The sequence below is a fragment of the Dama dama genome, chromosome 4, assembly GCF_033118175.1.
Source record: "Dama dama isolate Ldn47 chromosome 4, ASM3311817v1, whole genome shotgun sequence".
Classification (NCBI taxonomy): Eukaryota; Metazoa; Chordata; class Mammalia; order Artiodactyla; family Cervidae; genus Dama; species Dama dama.
Genome location: NC_083684.1, coordinates 71489524 through 71517426, shown reverse-complemented (window position 1 = coordinate 71517426; position 27903 = coordinate 71489524). Strand labels below are relative to the sequence as shown.

At 46.2% G+C, this 27903-nt stretch overlaps 2 protein-coding genes across 7 annotated transcripts; one reads left to right on the top strand and one right to left on the bottom strand.

Annotated features, from left to right (window-relative positions):
* Positions 1-29: 29 nt before the first annotated feature.
* Positions 30-7027, bottom strand: LOC133054972 (zinc finger protein 773-like). Of its 4 annotated transcripts, none has more exons than XM_061140419.1 (6): positions 6747-7027; positions 5113-5170; positions 4986-5024; positions 3080-3206; positions 2520-2618; positions 30-1615 (listed from the first exon to the last, which is right to left on the bottom strand). In XM_061140419.1, the coding sequence occupies exons 4-6, from the start codon at positions 3111-3113 to the stop codon at positions 504-506; spliced, it is 1245 nt and encodes a 414-aa protein (XP_060996402.1). In that variant the 5' UTR covers positions 3114-3206; positions 4986-5024; positions 5113-5170; positions 6747-7027; the 3' UTR covers positions 30-503. The 4 variants fall into 4 exon arrangements, with proteins under 4 accessions (XP_060996402.1, XP_060996403.1, XP_060996401.1 ...); XM_061140420.1 differs by lacking the exon at positions 6747-7027 and adding an exon at positions 6655-6699; XM_061140418.1 differs by lacking the exon at positions 5113-5170.
* A 7599-nt stretch (positions 7028-14626) lies between these two features.
* ZNF772 (zinc finger protein 772) lies at positions 14627-27438 on the top strand. Of its 3 annotated transcripts, none has more exons than XM_061140424.1 (4): positions 14627-14851; positions 17635-17719; positions 18228-18350; positions 18955-27438. In XM_061140424.1, the coding sequence occupies exons 1-4, from the start codon at positions 14819-14821 to the stop codon at positions 20100-20102; spliced, it is 1389 nt and encodes a 462-aa protein (XP_060996407.1). In that variant the 5' UTR covers positions 14627-14818; the 3' UTR covers positions 20103-27438. The 3 variants fall into 3 exon arrangements, with proteins under 3 accessions (XP_060996407.1, XP_060996406.1, XP_060996405.1); XM_061140423.1 differs by having other exon boundaries at positions 17593-17719; XM_061140422.1 differs by lacking the exon at positions 14627-14851 and adding an exon at positions 15764-17503 and having other exon boundaries at positions 17593-17719.
* Positions 27439-27903: the final 465 nt, after the last annotated feature.

The following is a 27903-nucleotide window of genomic DNA, read 5'->3' as shown; positions in this document are numbered from 1 at the left end:
TGAGTCATTTGCATCCCGAACATACTAAGAAATTGCAAGACAGTTCTTTTAATAGTAGGCAAAAAACTTTGATCAGGTAATTCACTGATGGCAATACAATATGATGGCAAATACAAAGGGAGAAATACTGAACACCAAGTCATTAGGGAAATGCAAATTTAAACCACAATGAAATACTACTAGACATCTACTAGAATTGCTAAAAGTATATGGCCAATATTTTACATGCAAAACTCAGCAAAGATATGAATAAACTGGAAAGCAAAAACACTCCAGGAAATGTGAAATGGCATAACAATTTAGAATATAAGGTGTCACATTTTTTAAAAGTTAAATATTTGCATCAGCTTCCAGCATGACAGTGTGAGGAGCTTTGCAGGCCGGCTTCCCAGGGAAATGGGTGAAAATTATAAAAACATCATTTAAAGCCTCTGGAAGTGCTCTGAAGCACTTAAACATGTATTTAAGAAAATCTAATACTCAGGTAGAAAAGCAAGGGTCAGTCACATTTGAACCTTGCAAGACTTTTCTCCACTGTGAACTTTCTGGTGCTGTATAAGGTTGAAACGCTGGCTAAATGACTTCCCACAACTGCTGCACTCATAAGGCATTTCTCCAGTGTGAATCCTCCGATGCTTAACAAGGCTGGAGCTGTGGCGGAAAAATTTCCCACATTCCCTGCACCCATAAGGTCTTGCTCCAGTGTGAACTCTCTGGTGTTTAACAAGGCTAGAATTCTCACTAAAGAATCTTCCACATTCATTGCACTTAAAAGGCTTTTCTCCAGTGTGAACTTTTCGGTGTTGCACAAGGCTGGAGCTTTGGCTAAAAAATTTCCCACATTCGCTGCATTCATAAGGCCTTTCTCCAGTGTGAACTCGCCAGTGATTAATAAGGCTTGACTTGTGGCTGTAGAATTTCCCACATTCGCTGCACTTATAAGGTCTTTCTCCAGTGTGAACTCTCTGATGCTTCATGAGGCTTGAGTTAAAGCTAAAGAACTTCCCACATTCACTGCACTCATAGGGCCTTACTCCAGTGTGGATTCTGTGATGCTGAACAAGTGTGGAATTGTGCCTGAAGGCTTTTCCACATTCACTGCATTTAAAAGGCTTTTCTCCAGTATGGACTCTCCGGTGTTGAATGAGGTCAGCATTGCGGCTAAAGGATTTTCCACATTCACTACACCCATAAGGCCTTTCACCAGTGTGAACTATTTGGTGTATAAAAAGGTTGGATTTATGGCTGAATAATTTCCCACATTCACTGCATTCATAAGGCTTTTCTCCCGTGTGTAGTCTCTGGTGCTGAACAAGTAAGTATTTCTGACCAAAGGCTTTCCCACACTCACCACACCTGTAATGCCTTTTTCCAGGGGGAACGCCTTCCCCACTTCTGGTGCTCCTGCATGGCTCCCCTCCACTAGGAGCCACCTGAGGCTTGGGAAGACCAGAGCTTCCTGGGGAGACCTTCCCACTCCCCTCATACTCTTCTCTTGTTGAGGGTTTCTCTCCAGAGTTCAAGTCCTGGTGTTGGTGAAGGTTTGCTCTGTCCACTTCTACACAACCACTCTGCTCAGAAGGTACCTTGTCAACCTCTGCTCCACACCAACAACCTGCAAACACAGAAATGCTGATGAAGTGTCTGTGGAGTACGTAGACTTTGGCGGGATGGGGCAGCACCCTCACACATGTCTGACACAGGCAGTAAGGGGTTCCTGGGACCCTTCTTAGTTGTCACCTTTGTCGCAACTTGCCTTCAGTGGCAAAACCCAAATCTTTCAGTGACCTTTAGCATCACCACAACTTAGGTGGAAAGTGTCACCCATCACAGTGAGCATTGCTAAGGATGTTGAGATACCACAGCATCGACTGTACCATAACCTGTGAAGCTCTCTATTTCCGGCTGCGTTCAGCATCCCAACACACAGGCTGGAGCACCCTGCCCAGGCACACTGGTGTGAGGAGGCCGGTCCCCCGCACAAGCAGACCTTGTCCTCACCTGAGTGTGACCTAGTTATGTTCAAATGCACCCATAAAATCCCACTGTGCCTTTTCTTGTACTCCCCCTACCAACAAAGGCACCTGCTGACAGGTCCTCACCCTCTGCTTTCCCCTGCTTGTTGGAGCCCACTCCCTCCAGTGTGACCCCCGCTCCTCCCCTTGGTGGGTAGGGACTACCTCTTTGGGGCTGTGAGCACAATCAACTTTGTTTTTTTTTCCTTAGGCTCTCCTGTGTTTCCTCTCATGGCCACAGCAGACTAGCCATGTCATAAAACACTAGCCATGTCATAAAACACTTCATTTTCTAAATGAAGCCACTGCTGCCGAGCACTGCAGAGTGGAACAGAGGGTAGGGGACAGCCCTGGCAGCTGAGAAGTGGGCAGCTGAGGGAAAAAAGATGGAAATCAGCCTTGGCCCCTTCTCTGAGACCAAAACATCAGGGCCCCCTGGGGAGACTCCTGGTGCAAACTCATCCCTGGGTTCACCCCAACCCTCCGCCGCCTCCCTCCAAGTACCTGCTGGTGTGGCTGTGGTTGAGACTCCCTCGGCAGGCACACAGGGCTCCTCCCATTGCTCCAGCTGAGTCATGTCATGGGTCCTGAACGATGTGAGTCCTACAGAAGGAACAAGGCAGGAGGGTCAAAGTGACCCACTCCTCAGCAGCCCACAGGAACTAAGGCTGAGTGTAACCAACAAGAAGGTGGGAAAAAGATGCTGCAGGAACATCCTGATCAAGCAGTGGCCAGGTCAGCACCTCAGTTCCTGACACAGGCAGATCCCACATCAGCCAAAAGAGGAGGGCCAAAGTGGGGTGTTGGACTGCCGTGGATCTCTTTGGTGTCACCAGGCCAGGGAGAGGCCAGTAGCGTAGGATCCATCTGACCGCAACACTTGGGGTCCCTAAACCCATTCCTGTACAACCATGGAGCAGCTTGGGGACAGAGGGGGTGGTGCACCCAGGCTTGGCTGTTATACCTACTCTAGGACACAAGAAAGGATGCGGTACCAGACCAGCTTTGGGAGGGACGGACCTGCCCTTGGAGAGGGGAGGAGCTATAGGATGCAAGGACCTTACCGAGAGACGCCATCAGTGAGAAGGTCTCCAGCATCACCCCGTGGTACAGGAGCCTCTGGGCCTCATCAAGGAGCCCCCACTCCTCCCAGGAGAAGTAGACAGCCACGTCCTCAAAGGTCACTTGGCCCTGCCACGATGGGGATGGTTCAGTTTACATGCAGCCTTCTTTCCTGGGACTCTAACCCTCCTCCCGAGCTCCCTGCCTCAGTGGAGATACCAGGCCCTGGTGTTGCTGATGCCCACCCTCCTGGCCACCCCAGCAATCACCATGTTCTGCCCTCAGCAACAACAGGTGGGGGACAGGTGTCATCTGAGCTCTGGTGCTGACCTCCAAAGCCTCACCCTTCTGCAAGACAATTCACCCAGGATCCTTCAGACTGTGGTTCCCAAGAACAACCAAAATTGAGTCCCCTTCTCCTTTCACCCCAGTACAAGGGCCTGGGGCCATCAGCTGGCACTCTCTCCCAACATGCATATTGTTCTTCATACCACACCTCCCTCATGGCCCTGACCCTACTTGGCCCTTACCCTGGCTTCATCCTCAGCATCTTGAAACCTGAAGTAGATCTCTGGTACACTCAGCCCTCTTCCATTCTGTGTTACAAAGCAGTCCCCTCTGTCTTAGCGTCCTCTGACACTTGTTCAAAGCCCAGGCCCACTTGTCTCACATCATGCCCACCAAGAGTCCCAGGGGACCCCATGTGACTTTGTGCTGACCTCAAGGTTCCTACAGTGATAAGAACAAGAGCCTGGGGAGCCCACAGCTGGATGAATCAACAGTAGCACCAGCTTTGCTCTCATCTCCCTGCCTGGTCTCCACCTACATCTCATGTCCACTCCCCATGGAAACCTGGCCCCCAGCCAGATCCTCCTCCCTGCTACAATGCCTCCCCACCATGACCACTACACTCCCCTCATGTGTTTCTATGAAACCCAGCACCCCGTCCAGCAAGAGACCCAGTCCTCAGCCCCACACTCCCCTCTCTTGTTACCTAATGCGCTGCCACGGAAACTGAAGGCACTCCCTGCCAAATCTGATCACAGCTCCATCCTGGCCCATGCACCACCCACACTGTGGGTGAATCCAATCTGAACCCTTCACCTGAACTCTAGCCTGTGGGTCCAGGTGCCCAGGGGAGGAATTCACTCGAGGGTTTCTGGGTTCAACAGCCAGAACCTAACTCCTTATTCCCAGTGAGAATTCCTCTTGCCACCGACTTGGATGTGGTGGCACTTCCCTCCTTCTAGCTACTGAGGCCAAACATCTCAGAATCACCTGACTCTTCCTCTTTTCTCTCCTAACCTTCCACATCAGATAGTCTGCTCAGACCTACTTGAAAGAACAAACACACACTCCCAACACGTTGCGCACCTCCACTGCCACTACTCTGGCCCATCTACCACCACACTCACTTGGGCTCCTGTAGTAGCCTCCTCCCTGGTCTCCCTACCACCCAACAGTCTGCTTATTAAGCCTGGCTCAGATCAGTTCCTTCTTTGGCTCTAAACCCCTGTGGCTCCCACCACCCTCTGAATTGAGGCGCACCTCAGCAGACCACCATTCCAGGTCTAACTTCTCTGCTTCTTGCTGTTTTCACCACACATGAGGGGGACCTAAGTTTGCTGGGCATTCCTAACTCAACCTCACCTCTTCTAATATTTTCTAATGATCACTGTGAATGGACTCTCTTCTAGGCCTCATGCCACTGGCTGCCAGAAATGGGAACCAAACCGTATGATTCCTGGTCTGCACTCAGGAACCTGATCTTGGATGACCACCTTCCAGGGATCTTAGATGGCAGGGTGAGGAGCATAGCAGTAAAACAAGTCCCAGGATGCTATAATCCTGGAGCCCAGGCAAGTGGGAGGTGAAAAGAGTATGGATCTAGGACACTTTATCACTTACCTCTTCATGGTCTGGAAGCCACTCTGCAGCCACAGCAACCTATGGAAAAGCCAGGCCATGAGAAGCAGGCAATAATATTGGGCCCCAATGGCTCAACCAAGGTACCTCAGTCCTCGGTGATACATACCTCTCAACAGCTGTGTAATCTTGGACAAATACTCGACCTCCCTGTGCAGTGTTGTGATCTGTCAAATGTGGATAATAATGGTGTCCACCCAAGAGGGCTACTGTTTGCTCATTTCTATGCATCAAATTCTAACTATTGACTCTCACTGCCCTCATAAGTGATGATTCTGTCAGTATTTCCTGGTTGGTATTAAAAATGTACTTTTTCAACATGCCTTTTAACTAAGAAAATACAATATTGAAGATGTTTGATTTAATCAAATGCTTAGCAGGATATTGATATTTCAACTAATTTTTATATGTTAGCTTGTTAAAGCTGTGTTGTCTTAACTGCCTATGTGTGTATGTATATACATACATATTTATGTACATATGTATTTTCACCAGTTAGTGTTAAATGAGTATTTATTTCATAAACTCACAAGATAAGGAACTGGGGGATTGGGCCTGAGAAAACTGAGTAGCTACTAGTCCAGTTGGCAACTGGCTGCCTGGTATATACACCCTCCTGGAGGGAAGCCTGCTAGAGGCCTTTCCACTGGAGCAGCTACTCATTCTCCTGGGGGAACTTAGGCATCAAAGGAGATGCCCTACTAGCCTGAGTGTTCTTTTTCTCCACGAGGGGAAAAGAGGGCCTGCTGAGCCTGGCATGGCAAATCTACACCACTGACCATCTCAGTCTCCAGCCCAGACCTGGATCCGCTAACCATTCCTCCAAACCAGCCAGAAACACTTTGGAGCACAGGAATCCACCCCTCTGGAGGTGGCCCACGCTGCAGGCTCATCTGAAATAAAAACCTTAACATTCTTCCTTCTAAATATAAGCCCCAGTCCGTGCCACGGACCAGACCACTCCCCACCATCCCTTGGATATCTCCAGCCCAGATCCTTCCCTGGAACCCCGGAACCCCTCAGGTGAGTGAGCAAGTTGCCCATGCAACACATCCACTCTGGGAAACCCCAGGGTTGCCATGTCCAAAATCCAACTCCCATCTTTTCCCTGAAACCTGCTCCTTGCAAACCAAAAAAACAGGTTCATCCTTCACAGCCACAGCTGGTGCAGCAGGAAATCCTGTCTGTCCCCCCGCCCCCCTTTTTTCCCCCTGTCCCACTTCTAAAGCCTGTGAGAGACCTGATCATTTCTCCTCTCTCTGGCCACCAGCACTCCATGGTATTTACTCCCTCACAGGTTAGGGTTAGGGATAGTCTCCACTCACACTCTCATCACCACTACCCCTGTCTCTTTTTCCCTGCGAAGACTTTGGACAATTTTGACACACAGGTTGAGCCTCGCCTCTTCACAACCCTCCCTGGCTACTGGCGGCCGCACAATGAAGGTCCAGCTGCTGCGGCTGCCTTGTCCCGTGTGACTCATCCTCTCATGCGGTTGCGTGCAGACTCCAGACAAATTTCAAGTTTAAGACTCTCAGTTCTGTTACTGTTTCAAGGCTTTGATCGTGCCGGTCCCGCGGCCTGTAACCCTCTCCCACGCCCCATCATACTGGCTGACAGAAATACGGCCTCTCACCATCTCCTTACAGACCTGGACCCAGGGTCTTGAGCAGTGGACGATCAAGGGGGCCTTTAGCGTCTAGTGGGGCGACGGCGGTGAGAGACCGGAGGACGAACATTTACCTCAGGCGGGACTGTCAGAGCGGCCGCTGCCATCGGACTCTGTGGGCGGAGCGGGGCCAGGAGCTGTGGACCAGGTCGGGCCCCAGGCATCCCTGTCCCGGTGTAGGAATCAGGTGACTCCCGGGCGCCGCTGCTGAACGTCAGACCCGCATTAGTGCCGAGAAGAGAACGCCGGCCTCCTCTCGCGCCTTCCCTCTCCCGTCACCCCAGTTCAACACCAGCTTCCCGGAGCCTCTCATCAAACACACAGACCCAAGAGACCCCTCAAAACGACCGCCCCTCCCACCACCGAAGGCGGAAGTCCCGCCCCGCGGGTTCCAGAGGGGAAATATCTGCGCTGTCGGCTGAGCACCGCCCCCGCAGGAAGCAGCGCCTGCTGGGTAATGTAGTTCTCGCGCCGCCAAACCTGCAGGAAGTGGACCGGTAATAGGGCGGGGCTGGGCGCAGCCGTTTGCTCCCGCCAGTTACCGCATAGTCCTTACCTGGTAACCGTTACCGCGAGACAGCTGTGGGGACTGTTAGCTTCAGACCTAGGTAGGGCGATTAGAGGTCCCGCTGGGCCAACCGGACAGGTGCTGGTCCTCTGGTGGAGAGTGTGGCAGAGGGTGGCTTTCTCCCGGGGACCTTCCAGGTCTCACGGCTGCAGGTGAGCTGGGGTCACTGTTGGGGGGAGGCTGGGGCCGTGTCTTACTGAGCTCCAGAGCCCCTGCCACCCTGGCCCACTGGTGGGACCTAGGTCTTGAGGCAACGGGGAACCTCTCTGCCATCCCTGCCTCCATGACCTGGTGGCAGCAGCAGTGTGCACGGGTCGCAGTCCGCAGGACCTGGGACGCACGTGCACTCCACTCCCGTTGGGGCATCAGAGGAGCCTGAGGGCTAGTTGGGTCCTGGGCACCTGGTTCCTTCAATGATGACATCTGCAGGGTCTGGGGACCTGACCTTGAGGGCACTGCCAGCTAAAACCTGCCTCTTTTTGCCAAACCTGGGCACTGGCAGGAGGACCCAGATTGAGCACTGGATGAATGTTCCCTGACAGGATTATGGGCCCAAGCAGGAACTCTCCTCTCATCAGCCAGGACCTAGACCTTGGAGGGTGAAAGTTGTGCCCTGGGCTCTTGCCCTTTCTCCTTATAACAGAGAATAACATTCATTTGCTCTAGGCTTGTAGAAACATCATTTGACCATGACTTGATCTCAAGAACAAGTGATCTTGAAGCCAAAATTTGCAACAACCGTCAGGTTGGTTTATTAGTTTCACACTCCCAAAGCAGTCCTCCTCATCCTCCAGTCAAGCCGTCTTGGCTTTCCCCTTTTATACTTCTAGTCTTCTCCTTTTTAGGCATCAGTGAACTAAAATGGACTGGAATGGACAAATTTAATTCAGATGACCGTTATATCTACTACTGTGGGCAAGAAGCCCTTAGAAGAAATGGAGTATCTTATAGTCAACAAAAGAGTCTGAAATGAAATACTTGGGTGAAATCTCAAAAATGAAAGAATGATCTTGGTTTGTTTTCAAGGCAAACCAATATCACAGAATCCAAGTCTATGCCCCAACCACTAATGCCAAAGAAGCTGAAGTTGAACGGTTCTATGAAGGCCTACCTACAACACCTAGAACTAACACCAAAAAAAATATGTCCTTTTCATCATAGGGAACTGGAATGCAAAAGTAGGAAGTCAAGAGATACTTGGAGTAACAGGCAAGTTTTGCCTTGGAGTACAAAATGAAGCAGGGCAAGGCTAACAGTTTTCCCAAAGAACGCACCAGTCATAGCAAACACCCTCTTCCAACAACACAAGAGAAGACTCTACACATGGATATCACCAGATGGTCAATACTGAAATCAGATTGATTATATTCTTTGCAGCCATAGATGGAGAGGCTCTATACAGTCAGCAAAGACAAGACTGGAAGCTGACTGTGGCTCAGATCAAGAGCTCTTTGTTGCCAAATTCAGAGTTAAATTGAAGAAAGTAGGGAAAACCACTAGGCCATTCACGTATGACCTAAGTCAGATCCCTTACCATTATACAGTAGAAGTGACAAATAGATTCAAGGAATTAGATCTGATAGAGTGCCTGAAGAACTAGGGAGGGAGGTTTGTAACACTGTACAGGACGTAGTGATCAAAACCATCCCCAAGAAAAAGAAATGCAAAAAGGCAAAATGATTGCCTGAGGCGGACTTCCAAATAGCTGAGAAAAGAAGGTAAGCTGAAGGCAAAGGAGAAAAGGAAAGATATACCCATTTGAATGCAGAATTCTAAAGAATAGCAAGGAGAGATAAGAAAGACTTCCTAAGTGAATAATGCAAAGAAATAGAGACAAACAACAGAATGGGAAGACTAGAGATCTCTTCAAGAAAATTAGAGATACCAAGGGAACATTTCATGCAAAGAAGGGCACAACGAAGAACATAAACAGTATGAACCTAACAGAAGCAGAAGATATTAAGGAGAGGTGGCAAGAATACACAGAAGAACTATACCAAAAAAAAAGGTCTTAATGACCCAGATAACCACGATGGTGTGATCACTCACCTAGAGCCAGACATCCTGGAGTGCGAAGTCAAGTGGGCCTTGGGAAGCATCACTACGAACAAAACTGGTGGAGGTGAAGGAATTCCAGTTAAGTTCAATTCAGTCACTCAGTCATGTCCGACTCTTTGCAACCCCAAGGACCGCAGCACGCCAGGCTTTCCTGTCCATCACCAACTCCCGGAGTTTACTTAAACTCACATCCTTTGAGTCAGTGATGCCATCCAGCCATCTCATCCTCTGTTATTCCCTCCTCCTCCCACCTTCAATCTTTCCCAGCATCAGGGTCTTTTCAAAGTTGAACTATTTCAAATCCTAAAAGATGGTGCTGTGAAAGTGCTGCACTCAATATGCCAGCAAATTTGGAAAACTCCGCAGTGGCCAAAGGACTGGAACTTCAGTCTTCAGACACAGACTTCAACACTATGTGAAGTGAGAACTCCCAGATGTTCAAGCTGGATTTAATAAAGGCAGAGGAACCAGAGATCAAATTGCCAACATCTGTTGGATCATAGAAAAAGCAAGAGTATTCCAGAAAAAACATGTACTCCTGCTTCACTATGCTAAAGCCTTTGATCGTGTGGATCACAAAAAACTGCGGAAAATTCTTAAAAGATGGGAATACCAGACCATCTTACCTGCCTCTTGAGAAACCTATATGAAGGTGAAGAAGCAACAGACATGGAACATCAGACTGGTTCCAGATTGGGAAAGGAGTACATCAAGGCTGTATATTGTCTCCGCCCGCGCCCCCCCCCCCCATTATTTAATTTATATACAGAGTACATGATGTGAAATGCCAGGCTGGATGAAGCACAAGCTGGAATCAAGATTGACAGGAGAAATATCAATAACCTTAGATATGTAAATGACACCACTCTATGGCAGAAAGCAAAGGGGGAACTGAAGAGCCTCTTGATGAAAGTGAAAGAATAGAGTGAAAAAGCTGGCTTGAAACTCAACATTCAAAAAACTAAGATCATGGCCTCTGGTCCCATCAATTCACGGCAAATAGATGAGGTAACAATGGAAGGACTGATGTTGAAGCTGAAACTCCAATACTTTGGCCACCTGATGCAAAGAGCTGACTCATTTGAAAAGACCCTGATGCTGGGAAAGATTGAAGTCAGGAGGAGAAGGGGATGACAGAGGATGAGATGGTTGGATGGCATCACTGACTCAATGAACGTGAGTTTGGGTAAACTCCAGGAGTTGGAGATGGACAGGGAGGCCTGGCATGCTGCGCCTGGGGTCACAGAGTCAGACATGACTGAACAACTGAACTGAACTGAATAATGGAAACAGTGACAGACTTTATTTTTGGGAGGCTCCAAAATCACTGCAGTTGGTGACTGCAGCCATGAAATTAAATGACACTTGCTCCTTGGAGCAAAGGTTGAGCAACAACAACTCCTCCTTTTGGTTATGTCCTGTACAAAGTAGGGCTTGTACCCACCATGAATCTATGAAAGGGAATACAAATGGGCATACGCTCAAGGCTGATTAACAATTGTAATTTACATAACAGCAGGCTATGTTGTTTATATCTCCCCATAATTCCACCTATGATAATTAGGTGTAGACTAGTCATAAACCCTTTATCAGCTCCTAACTGCCTAACTGCCCAAGGTTACTTGGAGAAGCTCCTGTGGTCATTTTGTATCCACAGTGTGCCTAGGGCACATGTGTAGTAGTTGAAGTCTCTGCAGTTATTTTATAGCATATATGTGAGTTCTCCTGGGTATGTCTGGGATGGAGTTTAGAGATCAGCTTGCATCCCTTTCAGGCAGGCCTCCCCTCAACACTCATGTCTAACTTTCTACCCAATACAACTAATCACCCTCCCTGACTTTTCAGTTTTTCTTAAAACTTTTAGGGAGTTTGGGGTTTGGGGCATGAGACATCCATTTCCTTACCTGTCTCTGCAGTGAACCTTTCACTGCTCCAAAACCCTACATTTTGGTAAAATTTGGCCTCACTGTTGGTGGGCCACACGGACTTGCATTGAGTAACAGCGCTGCAGATATTGTGTAGGAGGAGAAATCATAGTGAGAAACTCTGCCAGACTCTCTAAAGACCTTCCTTATTGTAGATGGGCTTGTATTTCAATGTCCCTGCGCAGCTGGTGCTCCAGTATTTCATTCTCTTGAAGGACTTAAAGAGGATCTTGAGGGCCATAAGAAAGTGGTTTCCTTAGAGTAAACCAATTATATGTTACCAAGTTTCCTTTGCCAGTGCTATGCCCAATATAAAAAACCTGGTGATGAAGCAAAGACTGAGTTCTGAGTGTAGGTGATGACATAGTCAAGGATCCCAAAAAACAAAAGCAAATAAAAAAACACATCTTGGCACCTGGCAAAGGAGTTTTATCATCAAAGGAGTACCAGCTTTGGCATCCCACGAAGCGGAGTTGTTTTTATCTTTATCTCAAAAATGGACAGTTGTTACTTCTGGTCAGTGTATTCTTTTCTTTAATAACTAATGCAGATATGCAGTGCATATTTGACAAGCCACAAACAGGCTGTTTTGATTAGCCTAAAGTTCAAGTTAAATTTTTGTATAAGCCAGAATGACTTTCCCATAACTTCAGTCAGTTCAGTTGCTCAGTTGTGTCCCTTTGCGACTCCTTGGACTGCAGCATGCCAGGCTTCCCTGTCCATCCCATACCTTAGTGAATGAAAATTTCTCTGGTCACTTTTCTCTTCAGATATTTTTATGATACCTAAAATGAATTGAATACATCTGTATATACAGAGTGAGAAATATTTCTGTAATAGGGGTAGGGCAGGCCCTAGCTAAAGCAGTCCCACTAAGCCATTGGTTTCAGGGGTGCAGTGAACTCCTCCACCTCTTCTGTATAAAAGTAACCTGAGTCCAGACTGAGGGAAGATTTTTTTTTTTTTTTTTGAGATGCCAGCCTGCCATCTTCTAGGTCTGCTAGCTTTCTGAATAAAGTCATCATTCCTTGTTCCAACAATGTCTTCATTGTCTTCCAGTTTATTGGCCTGTAATACAGTGAGCAGAGCAAGCTTGGGCCCCATAACATATCTTATAAAAAAGTGTTAATCCCTGGGTTAGACACAAAAACTAATTGTAATGGCAGGACAAATATTTTCTAAAGTAACCAGAGACACCAGAGTTGTCCACCTGTTCGGTAGCACCCCAAATCCCTACTGCACTTTCATGTCATGGTGGCCATGTCTGGAGTCTCTGTTGCTCTTGTTTCTGACTAAATCCTGAGGCCCACAGAAGCAATCCTAGCGCTTCACAATCCGGGTGTACATTTGATAACAACATACTATATATTAGCTTCCCACTATAGAGGTCTGATTTGTGTTAGCATCTGGTGTGTTCATTTGATTTTTCTGATGAGCATTCTCCATGTTGCTCAGTCGTGTTTGACTTTTTTGCGACCCCATGGACTGCACCATGCCAGGCTTTCCTGTCCATCACCAATTCCCAGAGCTTGCTCAAACCCATGTCCATTGAGTCAGTGGTGCCATCCAACCATCTCATCCTCTGTCATCCCATTCTCCTCCCGCCTTCAATCTTTCCCAGCATTAGGGTCTTTTCCAGTGAGTCAGATCTTCACATCAGGTGGCCAAAGGATTGGAGTTTCAGCTTCAGCATCAGTCCTTCCAATGAATATTCAGGACTGATTTCCTGTACTCCAAAATCACTGCAGATGATGACTGCAGCCATGAAATTAAAAGACGCCTGCTCCTTGGAAGGGAAGTTATGACAAACCTAGACAGCATATTAAAAAGCAGAGATATTACTTTGCCAACAAAGGTCCGTCTAGACAAGGCTATGGTTTTTCCAGTAGTCATGTATGGATGTGAGAGTTGGACTGTAAAGAAAGCTTATCACCAAAGAATTGATGCTTTTGAACTGTGGTGTTGGAGGAGACTCTTGAGAGTCCCTTGGACTGCAAGGAGATCCAACCAGTTCATCCTAAAGGAGATTAGTCCTGGGTGTTCATTGGAAGGACTGATGTTGAAGCTGAAACTCCGGTGCTTTGGCCACTTAATGTGAAGAGCTCGGGTGAAAAGCTGAGAGCTCATTGGAAAAGACCCTGATACTGGGAATGATTGAGGGCAGGAGGAGAAGGGGATGACAGTGGGTGATATGGTTGGATGGCATCACCGACTCAATGACATGAATTTGGGTAAACTCCGGTAGTTGGTGATGGACAGGGAGGCCTGGCATGCTGCAGTCCATAGGGTTGTGAAGAGTCGGGCACTGAGCGACTGAACTGAACTGGTTGGATCTCCTTGCAGTCCAAGGGTCTCTCAAGAGTCTTCTCCAACACCACAGTTTAAAAGCATCAATTCTTTGGCGCTCAGCTTTCTTTTTTTTTATTTTATTTATTTATTTATTTATTTTTATTTTTTATTTTTTATTAGTTGGAGGCTAATTACTTCACAACATTTCAGTGGGTTTTGTCATACATTGATATGAATCAGCCATAGATTTACACGTATTCCCCATCCAGATCCCCCCTCCCACCTCCCTCTCCACCCGATTCCTCTGGGTCTTCCCAGTGCACCAGGCCCGAGCACTTGTCTCAGGCATCCAACCTGGGCTGGTGATCTGTTTCACCATAGATAGTATACATGCTGTTCTTTTGAAACATCCCACCCTCACCTTCTCCCACAGAGTTCAAAAGTCTGTTCTGTATTTCTGTGTCTCTTTTTCTGTTTTGCATATAGGGTTATCGTTACCATCTTTCTAAATTCCATATATATGTGTTAGTATGCTGTAATGTTCTTTATCTTTCTGGCTTACTTCACTCTGTATAATGGGCTCCAGTTTCACCCATCTCATTAGGACTGATTCAAATGAATTCTTTTTAACGGCTGAGTAATATTCCATGGTGTATATGTACCACAGCTTCCTTATCCATTCATCTGCTGATGGGCATCTAGGTTGCTTCCATGTCCTGGCTATTATAAACAGTGCTGCGTCAGCTTTCTTTATAGTTCAATTCTCACATCCATACATGACTACTGAACGTTTCTGTGTTGCATTATGGAATACACTCCCTGGAAATATAGGAGTGCCTCCTTTAAGAGGATGCAACGCTTTGCCTAATCCTCAAACTGAAAGAAACCTTTTTTTCGCGGTGTTAGCTAGGTAGCTCCACTTGTGACCTGGAGGTGGCGCCAATGCCCCACTTCATCGTTGGTGCTGTGGGAACTACATTACCCAGGAGCCTCGGCAGCTCTGGGCCAATGAAGCCCCAAGAAAGAGGAGTTTCTGTTCACAGGGACGATGCCTGGGCGGGACTTCCTATTCTCGTTTTGGGCGGACATGTTGTTTGCTTTCGGATTAGTCCGACAGGTCCGGCTCCAGAAGGCTACGTCACACACGAGGTGACGCGAAGCGGAAAACGTGAGCGGCGTTGTTGCTCTAAAGAGAGGCAGACTTGAGGATTGGAGGTGGCAATGCTCGGGTGACCCGGCCGCCGGAGCCCGGGACCTTGCACCTGTCGCTCTGTAGCTACTAGTCTTCCCCAGTCCTCGGGTGCCGATGGCGGCCGCCGTGCTGACGGACCCGGCGCAGGTGGGTGCTGCGCCCCCGGGTCCTCCCTCGACCTTCGTCTCTGAATCCTGAAGCCTCGAAAGAAGGAAGCCTCAGAGCCCCAGCTCTGGGGCCTGTGTCCGGACTGTGGGGGCGCTCTTGGGCGGACATTCCTGACAGCCCGCGTGATGGGATGACAGGACGTTACAGAAGGTGGGGCCGGAATGTGCAGAGCATTTGGGAAACCTGGAGTCTGAGTCTTTGGTGTCTGAAAAGATCAGAGGGTCTGAGCAGCTGTGCCTTCATTCTGAAGGTGATGGGAGCACGGAAGGTTCTAAACAAAGAGACCACTAAAGATGTTTTAAAATGTAGACTGTCCAGGTGTGAACAGACTTGACATGAGAGTGAGGACAGTGGAGCCCAGCAATGTTGAGGGATAGTGCAAGGCCACGCAGTTGTTAGATGGCCCTGAGGACTGCGGCACACAGGGCGGACTGTCAGCCCCAGGTCCTTGTGGCAGAGCAGCAGCAGGAGAGAGGTCTGAGGCTCTCTTGGGGCTCTTTCGTGGTTGCTTCTCTCTCACAGTCTCCCTGTACCTACAGGTTCTCCGACCTCAGAAGTAATTATGGGGTTTATACAGGTGAGACAGGATGTCCAGTCTCTTATCGATTCCAGCTTCACCCTCACCCATCAGGGTTCCAGGATTGTGATGTCATAGAACACTTTACCTCGTACTCTCCCAGCTCTTGAGTCCGAAGACCCCTGAGAAATACCAAGTTAAGAGTTTTCTCAGTCCAGTCCAGGGGTTATATGGCCGGGCTCTGACTCCTGGTGACCACTGGAATAAGGTGTGGCAGTTTTTCCAGGCACAGGAACCAGCATACCTGATGGTGAGATTGAATTGGGATTTTTTTTTTTTTTTTAAATAACTACAGATCTTTACCAAGTCTGGTAGCAGGAGTCAGGCCTGAAATGGCCAACTGAGCAGCTAGGCCTCTGTTCTGAGGGTGCTGTAGCCGTGGCAGATGTGGAACAGAGGAGGGAGGTGATCTGATCTGATCTCGGTTTTCACAGCTTCCCTGTAGATTCCAGTTTGATCCCTGGGTTCGGAAGATCCCTTGGAGAAGGAAATGGCAATCCACTCCAGTGTCTTTGCTTGGGAAATCCCATGGACAGAGGAGCCTGGCAAGCTACAATCCATGCGGTCGTAAAGAGTTGGGCACACCTTAGTGACTATACAGCAACAACGATAATTCTGAATTTCAAGTGGAGAACAGGCTGTGTGGTGAGGGTTGAGGACATTAGGATAGAGGTGAGGAGAAAGACTGGGGAGAAAACTGCTTCTGTATGCCAGGCAAGTTGTAATAATGGTTGGGGCAGAGGGGTCGCTGTGTAGATGGAAGCATTTGGGTCAGATTTTCTGTGTAGGAAAGAGACAGCCCCAAGGTGTTAGGCCATATCAGTCAGAAGGGTAGAAACTCCATCAGCTGAGGTGGGCAAGTTAGTGGTAGAAGTAACTCTGCCTATGGGTATCAGTAGTTTATTTGTGGCCATGTGGAGAGTCTGAGATGTGCCAGAGAACCCTTGGGGTATCCAGTGAGCTGCTGGACACAGGGCTGAAGTTATATGGAGGGGTTCAGGAGAAAGACATCCAAAAAGGAGAAGATGGCATGTATATAGGTTGACAAGAGAGAAACTATAGCAACAGAACAGTACCCTCCTGCCACATCCAGCACAGCTGATGAGAAAGACCTGATACAGCAAGCATGTAAGGAAAAAACAGACACATATAATTTGGCAAGTGGGGAGTCAGGGGACCCTCCTGCTCTCCATGACAGGAAGACAAAATGGCTCCTTTCAGCCCACACTTTTATTGGCAGAAGTCACATGAGATCATTAGAGAATAGCTATACTGGGGAGTTTGATCAGCGCACCGTAAAGGGGGAGTAAAGTTATGGCTCTGCTGTTGGTTAGGAACATCTTGGTTTGTTTCCATGGGTATGGACTCGGGCAGGCAGTGAAGCAGAGCAGAGAGCACTTCCCACCCTAAGAATGTCCGTTTGGCATACTTACTAGGACAGTCAGGAGGGCGCAGTTTGCCGCACCCTGGAGTCGTGGGGCAGGTGCTGGTCTCTGCGCCAAGCTGCAACACCCTCCTGCTGTCTCCGGGAATGGTTGCCTGGTAACGGATACTCAGTGCCTGCAAATGGCTGCGCGCCAGCTCCGCACCTATATTATGCGTCGATTTCCTCAAGGTTTGGTGGCATGTGAACTACGTTACCCAGCAGGCTCTGCTCTCTGTGTGGCAGTTAATGAGGTAGGAAGGTGATGGTGGAGGCCAACAACTGGGTAAGGGGCCAGAGCTGTGAGAGAGTGATCCAGAAGAGCAATGTGCATGTGGAAAAGGAGTGTGAATTGATGGCCCTTGGGCCCTGGTTTGGGAGACTTAAGGAAAAAACGATGAGCCTAACTTTGGTTGCCTGGTAATCATGATTTTAGCAGCTTTCAAAGAACTGGCTGGAAGGAGGTGGGTGGGAGTGCTGCGCCCCATGCCAGGCCCAGAGTTTAGACAGGTCTTTCTGCGCCAACTGCCTGTTGTTGCTGTGGGTGGACACAGTGATCAACAGGACCCTGAGGAGAGAGCAGACATACATGGCACCTGGTGCTGGTGTTTCCTCTGAGTTGAGGAGCTGGGTGAGTAGGAATGGTCAGGGGAGTTCTGTGGGGCAGATGGGATCCTTGGGAAGGAGACTGCTCACAGACTGCTCTCTCCATTGTGGCAGGGAAATGTGACCTTTGAGGATGTGTTCGTGTCCTTCTCCCAGGAGGAGTGGGGGCTCCTTGATGAGGCTCAGAGGCTCCTGTACCGTGAAGTGATGCTGGAGAACTTTGCACTGATGGCCTCACTGGGTAAGGCCCTCTTGTTCCCTGCAGTGCCTGGACTGGGCTCTCCCCCTTCCCTTTTTCCTGGATCAGAACCATAGGCAGTACCACCACCTGCCCTGGAGTAGATGCCCTGGGTGCCAGGTGTGAACTGTGGGCTCTAGCACCTCTGGTTTCTGAGTAGTCCCACTACCTGCTGCCCTGAAGGCTTGCGTGGAGGAGTGCAGGCATGACGTGTCCAGTTGTTACCCAGTAGATCGTGTCCGATTTGTCCTCTCCCTGACTGGGTGCCTCTGTCCAGATCCATGGCACTCTTGTGCCCCAGGTTGTGCCCCCTTCCTCTAGCTGACATTTCTCATAGCCTACCTGTATCAGGAATCCCAAGGACCCAGTACAATCACTACTTGTTGGGACCACTAGGTTATTCCTGCAATACAATACTTCAGAGTTATTTTCATGATATTTAGGTTTCTTCTCTGAGGGGTGGGTCACCCACACCTGTACTGACCATTTACCTGTCCTGTCTTTTCCTTAGGATACACATCTTCCGTGTCCCATGGGGTTTCCCCACAGGAGCTGGGCAGGGAGCCCTGGGTCTCTGACCGGGCCGGCACGACTCCAGTCCTGACCAGAGAGGCTCAGAGTTCAGGTGCCCCTGGTGAGTGGGAGCTGGGGAAGGTGTGATGTCGGGCTGGGTTCTGGCCACTCTCCAGCCTCTCGGGGCCACTGCCCACACTTCACTCCTGTCTTTACTGCCCTGTTTGCACACACCGTTTCTGCTGTGACCTTTGGCAGTTCCTCACCTCTGCCCACATCTCAGCTGTTCCTCTCTGCTGCCACCTCTGTTCTGCTCTCCAACACTGGCTTATATGCTGTGTGTCGTGAGAGGTGCACATACTTCAAATAATTGTTTAATACCAGCTATTCTGTTCATTTGTGGCTGTTTAGCAAGCACAATGTTCTTCTGCACGTCTCCCCAGCTGCCAAGGACTTCCTACAATGCATTTGTGGATAATTTCACTGGGGACCCTGGCTCTTTCTGGGCTGTTCCTCAGATCTGTGTCCTCTCCCCATCAAGGCCGCTTCCAGCCTATGACCTTTAGATGCCAAAGACTGTGGAGCAGCCCTTTACTCACCTTGCACCCTGGCCTTTTGTCCTGATGGCAGACCTCAGTCTTAGTTTTGATAAACACACATTTGTAATAACTGCCCCTTTCCCACCAGTGTCACTGTGTACTTTACCAGCATTTGTCTGCTTTCAGGTTGTTGGCATGGAATGGAGGAGGATGAGATCCGTTTTGAGCAGAACATTTCTGTAAAAAGAGCATCTCAGGGCATGATTCCTAAGACGATTCCATCTTCCCAGAAGGCCCACCCCTGTGAGACATGTGGCCCGATCTTGAGAGATGTTCTGCATATGGCTAAGCATCAGGAAACACGTCCTGGGCAGAAACCATACCTGTGTGTGGCGTGTGGGAAACAGCTGTGGTTCAGTGCAAACTTCACCTTCCACAGTCAGCACAATGGAGAGAAACCCCACAGAAGGGACATGCACAGGGCCCTTCTTGTGAGCAGCTGCCCTGTCCAGTTGTCGGAGACACCCTTTACCACGGGGGAGGGTTGTGAGGATTTCCCAACCGGCTCAAGTGTGTTTCAGCACCATTACCCTCTTAGCAAGTGGAAGCCACAAAGTGACACCCACCGTGCAGAGGTGTTTCACAGTGGACAAAAGCATTATGAGTGCAGCGAATGTGGGAAGGCCTTCAGCCGCAAAGACTCACTTGTTCAGCACCAGAGAGTCCACACTGGAGAGAGGCCTTACAAGTGCAGCGAATGTGGGAAAACCTTTAGCCGCAAACCCATACTCGCGCAGCACCAGAGGATCCACACTGGAGAGATGCCTTACGAGTGTGGCATATGTGGGAAAGTTTTTAATCATAGCTCTAATCTCATTGTACACCAGAGAGTCCACACTGGAGCACGGCCTTACAAGTGCAGCGAATGTGGGAAAGCCTACAGTCACAAATCCACACTTGTTCAGCATGAGAGTATCCACACTGGAGAAAGGCCTTATGAGTGCAGCGAATGTGGGAAATACTTCGGCCACAAATACAGACTCATTAAACACTGGAGTGTTCATACTGGGGCACGGCCTTATGAGTGCATTGCATGTGGGAAGTTTTTCAGCCAGAGCTCCGATCTTATTGCCCACCAGAGAGTTCACAATGGTGAGAAGCCGTATGTGTGCAGTGAGTGTGGAAAAGCCTTTAGCCACAAACATGTGCTTATCCAGCACCTTAGAATCCACACTGGAGAAAGGCCGTATAAATGCAGTGAGTGTGGGAAAGCCTTCAGGCAAAGGGCTTCCCTCATCAGACATTGGAAGGTTCACGCTGGAGAAAGGTCTTAGGAGAGCAGGGAATACTCTATCTTATTCAACATAGTGGGTGACACCAGAGAGAGGCTCCGAGAGGAGCCTCTGTGAGTAGCCATAAGCTGGAAGATGAGCCTCTTGTTTGAACTCCCACCCTGAGGAGATTCTTCTGTGTGCCAGCTCTGTGGGAAGCGTTCTGGGGCAGTATTGTACTTTGTAACATGCCTTGGCCACTGTGAAAGGCCTCTGCATGCTTGCCAGAAGTGTGTCACTGCCAGCGTCTGAAAGAAGCCATACATCTGTGCAACAGCAGGGCCCCACACTGTGCGTATGTCACCCCAGATGCTTTGATGGGCAAGATCTCTTCTCTTCCTGTCTTCCCTAGAGGGCACCATCGGTAGCCTGACCCTATTGATGATCCTTATTCCTTCCTGCTCCCTACTGGTGGAAGCATGGGTGTAATCCAGTTTGGGTCAGAAGAATGCAAGCTTGGTTCTGCTGGTTGCCCACAGAGATGTCCATTTTTCAGACTGTGTTGTTCTCTTGTGACCCCTGTGATGAGTTTGACCAGCCCCTGAGTCACCTGACCTGGAAACTGTCTGCCTCATATTGTTCTGGTTTTGCAACACATGCCTTAGTTTCTAAGCTATCTTTACTCCTGGGAATTTTGTTCACTCTGTGGGTTGAGTTGAGAACAGAATTGGGCTTGCCAGCCTGAAAGAATGAACAGCTTATGCAAGAGCGCCAACTGTTGAGTCTCAGTGGTATTTGCAGAATGGTGAAGAAAGAACAGCTCTTATTCTAGTTTCAGCCTAATTTACATCACTGCTCAAGGCCTCCTGGGAAAGAATACCAGGCTTTGCAGGCTAATTGTGTGTCCTGTATGCTGAGATGATTTGTGTGACCAAGGTCTTCTTGAGCACGTTGTCAAGGTCTTGACAACCTCTGATGTATGTGGGAGCAGCATGAATTGGATCCCTTGTTCCCAGGGAATGTTTCAGAATTTGATTCCCTGGGACCTGCCGGCATCCCTGACATCTATTATTTGGTAGGCAGATGTCACTGTCTCCTTCAAGGACCAGTTAGGAATCATAATTGATACAGAGACACTGATTAATAGGAAGTTGGGAGACCATAGCCAGTTACAGGGAATGTAACTCTTTTAAAGGTGTATCCACAAACCTGTCCATCACTGTGACTTTGGTATGAGGGTTTATGGAAATTCTCAGGACTCTCATATTTGTGTCTCACGATCTTACGGCGATGGTTACTGTCTAAAATACAATGAAAATATTCTGCAATTACGTGCATCTACAGTGTATAATTTGATGTTTTTATGTGTGTGTGTGACCTCATGGATTATAGTCTTCCAGGCTTCTGTCCTCCTATCCATGGGATTTTCTAGGCCAGAATACTGGAGTGGGTTGCCATTTCCTTCTCCAGGGGATCTTCATGACCCAGGGATCAAATCCCTGAACTCCTGTTGGATTCTTTACCACTGAGTTTTGATACATGTTTGCACCTTTGAAACCAAGTTTCTTGATTCCTTTTGTATTATCTCTTCCCTTCACCCTTGCTAGGCAACCACTCATCTTGCTTTCTGTCACTATAGATTTGCTTTCATTTCTTAGAAGTTGAAATGTGTGTGAGTATAAAATAACTTAAAATGTATTTTTATGTTTCTGGCCTTTGAAACTCTGCATAATTATTTTGTGATTTATCAATGTTCTGTGTATCAGTTCATTCTTTTTCATCCATACTTTTGCTTAAAGTATTCCACTTTAGAGAAATAGTTCCAAAGCAAGTGACCCAGGAGAGAACTCACAAAGACAAAGCTATAGTTTCTGTTATGACCTTAACCTGGAAGTGATGTGCCACCGTTTCTGACTTATTCTATGGATGACACAGACTAATCCTGGTACACAGCGCAAGGGGACTCACAACAGTGAGAATGCAACGTGGTAGGTATTTGTGGGAGCATTTCTTGGATACTGGTGACTACAATCATAGTTGTTTTTCTTTTTTTACCTTTGTGTATAGCCTTTTAATGAGGAATTATATTGACTGATTTCAGAAGTTAAACCAACCTTGCATTTCTGAGGTAAACCCCATTTGATCATGATGCACTACTCTGCATGGTTCAATTTTATACGCTGGTTTTCTTTCTTTTTTGTTGTTGTTGAAGATTTTTGTATCTATGCTCCTGAGAGCTGTTAGTCTCTCTCTCTCTCTGTCTCTCTTTTTTTTTGGTTCTGATATTTTTAATTCTTGTGTTTGGTTGCTATCAGTGTAATTTTGGGTTTACAGAATAAGTTGGTTTACTATCTCCTGCTCTTTAATTTTCTGGACAAGTTTGTGAAGAATTGACAGTATTTCTTTCTTGTTTGGTAGAATTCACCAGTAAAGTATGTAGGCCTGGAGTCTATTTTGTGGAAAAGTTTCTAACTGTAAAATTCCATAGTAAACCTGTGTTATGCTTAGTCACTCAGTTGTGTCCAACTCTCCTTCTGTAGACCACCAGGTTCCTCTGTCCATGGGATTCTCCAGGCAAGAATACTGGAGTGTGTTGCCATTTCCTGCTCCAGAGGATCTTCCCAACCCAGGGATTGAACTTGCCTCTTAGCAGTGTAGTGAAATTGCTCAGTCATGTCTGACTCTTTGCTACCCAGCTCCTCTGTCCATGGGATTTTCCAGGCAAGAGTACTGGAGTGGGTTGCCATTTCCTTCTCCAGGGATCTTGCCTGTGTTGCGTCTCCTGACTTGGCAGGCAGATTGCTTACCACTAGCACCACCTGGGAAGCCATAGTGGACCTAGGTTTATAGAATTTACCCTCTCCCCCCCTACCCCCCAACACACCCATACACACTGAGTTTTGGTAGTTTGTATCTTTCTCGTGAAGTTTTTTAGTTAGGTACTCAAAATTTTTCAAGCTATTCTCTTACTATTTTAGTACCTGTAGAATCTGTAGTGGTGCTTCCTCTCTTATTTTTATACTGATAATGTCTGTATTTTTTTTTTCTTTATAGTGATTTATCAGCTTTATTGATCTTCTTGACTTCACTGATTTTTCCATTTTGTTTTGTTTTCCCTCGTTTTGACTTTACTGTTACCTTTTTCTTTTATTATCTTTCATTTCTCTTCTGCTACTTTTTAGCATAGAAGCTGAGTTCCTTCATTTGAAACCTTTGGGTTTTTTGCTAATATAGGTGCTGAATACTAAGAATCACTGTAACAACTGCTTTAGTTACCTCCCACAAAACTTAATATGTTGTATTTTCATTTAAATTATTTTAAACCTTTTCCAGTTTTGTTTTAAATTTCTTCTGACACACGGTTCTTTTAGAAGTATGTTATTTGGGCCTTTCTTTTTGGAAATTGATTTCTAATTTAATTCATTATAGTCAAAGTATACACATTACGACTTGAATTATTTACATTTATAGCTATTTGCTTTATGGCCCAGAATATGGGTTATCCTGTGTTTCACGTTAACTTGAAATAAATGTACATTGTTTTCTTGTTTGGTGGAGAGTTTCTACAAATGTCATCTCAAGTTAATGTAACTAATAATGTCTAAGTTTTCTGTATCCTTACTGATGGGATGGGCACTGCTCTGTCAGTTATTTGAATGGGGTTGTTGACTCTCTGACTCTAAAAGTGGATTTTCCTATTTTTCTGTTTAGTTCTATCATGTTTTCTTTGTGCTGTTTATTTTTATTCTATTTTTGTTTTTTTATTTGCTTTGTGTCTTTTTATTAGGTGGATAAACATTTCCTATTGTTGTGTCCACTTAATGAGTAGACCTCTTTGGCATTAAGAAAAGGCCCTCTTGGGACTTCCCTGGTGGTCCAGTGGTTAAGACTCTGTATAAATACCGTGTGCTAGCTGATGGCGCCACTGGAGCATTAGACTCTGTACTCCCAATGCAGGGGCCTAGGTTCAGTCCCTGGTCAGGGAACTAGATCCCCACGCCACAACTAAAGCCTGGGGTCCTCTTTATCTGTAGTGATATTCTTTTACCTAAAATCCACCTTGTCACACACTGTTAACATTGTGTCGTTTTGATTCAGTACTCATTTTGCCTTTTTGAGTGAGTGAAAGTCGCTCAGTCATGCCCGACTCTTTGCGACCCCATGGACTATACAGTCCATGGAATTCTCCAGGCCAGAATACTGGAGTGGGTAGCCATTCCCTTCTCCAGGGGATCTTCCCAACCCAGGGATTGAACCCAGCTCTTCCGCATTGCAGTCAAATTCTTTACCAGCTGAGCCACAAGGGAAGTCCTTTGCCTTTTTGGGTACTGAAAATATCTGCTTTTCAGTAGATATTCTTTATATATTTTTAAGGTTTTTTTTAATGTGGACTGTTTTCTGAAAGTCTTTTTTAATTTGTTACAATATTGTTTCTGTTGTATTTTTTTTTTTTTTTAAACCATGAGGCATGTGGGATCTTAGCTCCCTGACTGGGGATCAAACCTGCACCCCCTTCATTGGAGGGCGAAGTCTTAACCACTGGACTACCAGGGAAGTCCCAGAGATAGTCTCAATATTTTACATGTTTAAGTTCCTTAGAAAGAGTATGATCTTTTGGGATCTTGATTCCATACATTTTTAGGTGGAATTATCGCAACATTCATTTTAAGGCTATTTTTCTCAGCCTCTGCTGAGACACAAGTCATTCTGTATTTTCTGCCTTATGCTTCCTAAGCTTTCTGACTTAAACTGGTTGGACGGTGCTATTCTGTTCTCTACATTAGCCTTGGAGATTATTTCACTGAATCCTTTTGGATGTTTCTTACCCAACGTCTGGTCCTTCCCTACCTACACGTACAGATTTGTACTGAGCTGAATACTTGAAGATGACCCTCTGTGTGTGTCTCTCTTGTCCTGTGCTTACTGGACTCCAAACACCTTAGCAGGCCCAGACTGTAAGTTCTTTCTCATATCAGGATGATTTTGGGGGTCTCCCTGGTCTCAGCATTTTTGTATTAGGGCCTGGGAACTTCCATTCATGGAAACCTGAGATGGCCACAGGGCTCATATTTATTTGCTCTCTCTCATAGGTCACTGGTATTATTTCGAGTATATTAAGAATCAATTTCATGTACTTTATTTTCTTTTTTTCAAGAAAATCTATGAATCCTCCTAAAGCAGATACTTTGAATAAACTGGTAGAATTGATAACACCTTCAATTACATCAGAAAAAAAAAGAGAAATTGCATGTTTATAAATGTAAGCAAGGAAAGAAGGTATAGCACTAGATATCTTTGAGACATAATGGATAATGTGTGATTATTTTATCTTTTGACTGCGCCATGTGGCATGTGGGATCTTAGTTCCCTAAGAGCAAAACCAGGTAATTAAATATATCAGTGTGTGAGTGTAGATGCAAAAAAAAAAAAAAAATCCTTAAAATTTTAGAGAATTAAATATGTGTGTGTATTTATATATGACATGTTTTGAATCATTAAGCCAGTTTTACACTCCTGATGATGATTATAACCTAGTGAGATTGATCATGAATATAAGGTTGGTTTAGAGGCTTCCCCGGTGGCTCAGCTGTAAAGAATCTGCCTGCAATGTAGGGAACACAGGTTTGATCCCTGGGTCATGAAGATCCCCTGGAGGAGGGCATGGCAACCATTATTCTTGCCTGGAGAATCCCATGGACAGAGGAGCCTGGCAGGCTACCATCCATGGGGTGGCAAAGAGTCAGACCTGACTGAAGCGACTTGGCATGCACGCACACAAGGTTGGCTTAACAATTGAACATATATTAATTTAATCCATATTAACTAGAAGATGTGGTATAATGAATATATCTGGTCTTTGTCCCAGGTTCCTGTCACAGAGCTTGAGAAATCATGAAATTCCTGGTGTGATAGGAGTCTTTCTGGTGATAATGGAGTGACTCTTGATAAGCCCCTAGAAAGTTTCAGGATGAGGACTGGTTACCAGAAAGACCAATTGTATGATTAAAAGTTTGAAACTGACAGACCTGTTGGGAGAGAAAAGGGTCTAGATGTTTTGTTCTGGCATGTGACCATGATCTAATCAGTTGTGTCTCTGTAATCAAATTCCGATCCAAACACTGGATGGACAACAAGACTGGGTGGGGTTTCTGGTTGGTAAACACACTGATGTGCAGGAGAGTGGTATGTCTGTACTCCCCAGAGACAGGTCGTGGAAACTTCACACCTGGGACCTGCTCATACCTTGCCCTTGCATTCGTTCCATTGGCTGTTCCTGAGCTGTATTCTTGATAACAAAACTGGAATTATAGGTATAGCACTCTTAGTCCTCTGAGCCATTCTAGCCAATTCTTGAACCTGAGGGGATCAAGAGAACTCCTGAAATTATAGCCAGCTGGCCAGAAGTGCAGTTGGGCAATGTGGCTTGAAACTCCTTTCTGAAGAGAGGAGGACTTTCTTGTGGAGGACTGAACCCTTAAACCTGTGGAGACCGACCCAAACTGGGTAGTTGGTGTCAGAAAATTGATGTCAGAACCAATTTCCTTAACCTAACCTAATGCTAACCTGGTAGCACTGGAAACCAAAAGCTGACATTACACTGAATGGGGAAAGTTTGCATGCTTTCCCCTGATACCAGGAATAAGGAGGAATGTCCACTCTGACAGCTTCTATGTAATGTTGCACTGAGAGTCTGTTCTGGTGACATAAGAAAATTAAAGAGAATAAGTGATGTGCAAATTGTAAAGGAAGAACCAAAGTCGCTGTTATTCACAGATGACATGCTTATCTATTTAGAAAACCCTTCACTGTATATTAAAAAAAAAGATCTAATTGACTAGTCATGGTTCCAGGATAAAAAGTCAATATACAATAAATGTTTGGAAATTGAAAAACTATACTGCTTACTGTAGCATCAATATATGAAATATATAGGAATGTATGAAACAAAATACACTCAACAACTACAAAGCAAATTCACAAAACTTCACTGAGACATAACCATGTTTCTGAACCTAAGGACTTAATATTTTAATTCATTCTCCTGTAATTGTGCTGTTGGTTCACACAGCTATCAAATTCCCAGTGACTTTGGTAGAAATTGACAAAATATTCTAAAATTCATATGAAAGTTCAAAAAACCTAACATACTCAAATTTTGGAAAGAACACAAATTTTAGAGGTTTTAGTTTGATTTTAAGAATCAATTACAGAATTACTATAGAGCTTTACTAACAAAAGTGTAATATTGTTGAAAGGATAGACAAAATATATAGAGTACAGAAACAGACCCACACCTGTACTGTCTATTTTCAATAAAATTGCCAATGTATTTTAAGACTAAAACAATGTTTTCAACAAAATGCTCTAAGATAACATCCATGTGAAAAATAAAGTAACAGAAACCCTCAACATCTTGTCATTTAGTAATTAATCTGAAATTCGTAACCTTGAATGTCTGAAACACAAACTATACATCTCATAGGAGATATGGATGAGGAGCACTCATTGAACATGTGTTAAACAAAGACTTTTTTTAACCAGACATAAAAACCAAAACCCAAATAAAATAATAAATTGAGACTTACTCAAAATTAAAAATCTTTGCTATTAAAAAGACCCATTTGTGAGAGTTAAGGGAATGCCCTGGTGGTCCAATGGGAAAGATTCAGTGTTTTCATTGCGGTGGCCTGGGTTCAATCCCTGATTGGGGAACTGAGATCCTACAAGCCATACGGTGGGGCCAGAAAAAGGAAAGAAGAAAGTTTAAAGTATAAACCAAGCTTCATCTGATTAATAACTGGTGTCCAGAATTTTAAAATAACCTTTACAAGAATAAGGAAAACCGATTTTTTAAAAATAACTT

What these genes read in the sequence shown, in the direction of transcription:
- LOC133054972 (XM_061140418.1), bottom strand. Translation starts at nt 6,836, where the DNA reads ATGCCTGGGGCCCGACCTGGTCCACAGCTCCTGGCCCCGCTCCGCCCA. An exon ending in CTCTGACAGTCCCGCCTGAG is followed by an intron (nt 5,025 to 6,746) that starts GTAAATGTTCGT and finishes GCTTTTCCATAG; the next exon opens with GTTGCTGTGGCTGCAGAGTG. An exon ending in GGCTTCCAGACCATGAAGAG is followed by an intron (nt 3,207 to 4,985) that starts GTAAGTGATAAA and finishes CCATCGTGGCAG; the next exon opens with GGCCAAGTGACCTTTGAGGA.
- ZNF772 (XM_061140422.1), top strand. Translation starts at nt 17,462, where the DNA reads ATGGCACCTGGTGCTGGTGTTTCCTCTGAGTTGAGGAGCTGG. An exon ending in CCTCTGAGTTGAGGAGCTGG is followed by an intron (nt 17,504 to 17,592) that starts GTGAGTAGGAAT and finishes CCATTGTGGCAG; the next exon opens with GGAAATGTGACCTTTGAGGA. An exon ending in TGCACTGATGGCCTCACTGG is followed by an intron (nt 17,720 to 18,227) that starts GTAAGGCCCTCT and finishes TCTTTTCCTTAG; the next exon opens with GATACACATCTTCCGTGTCC.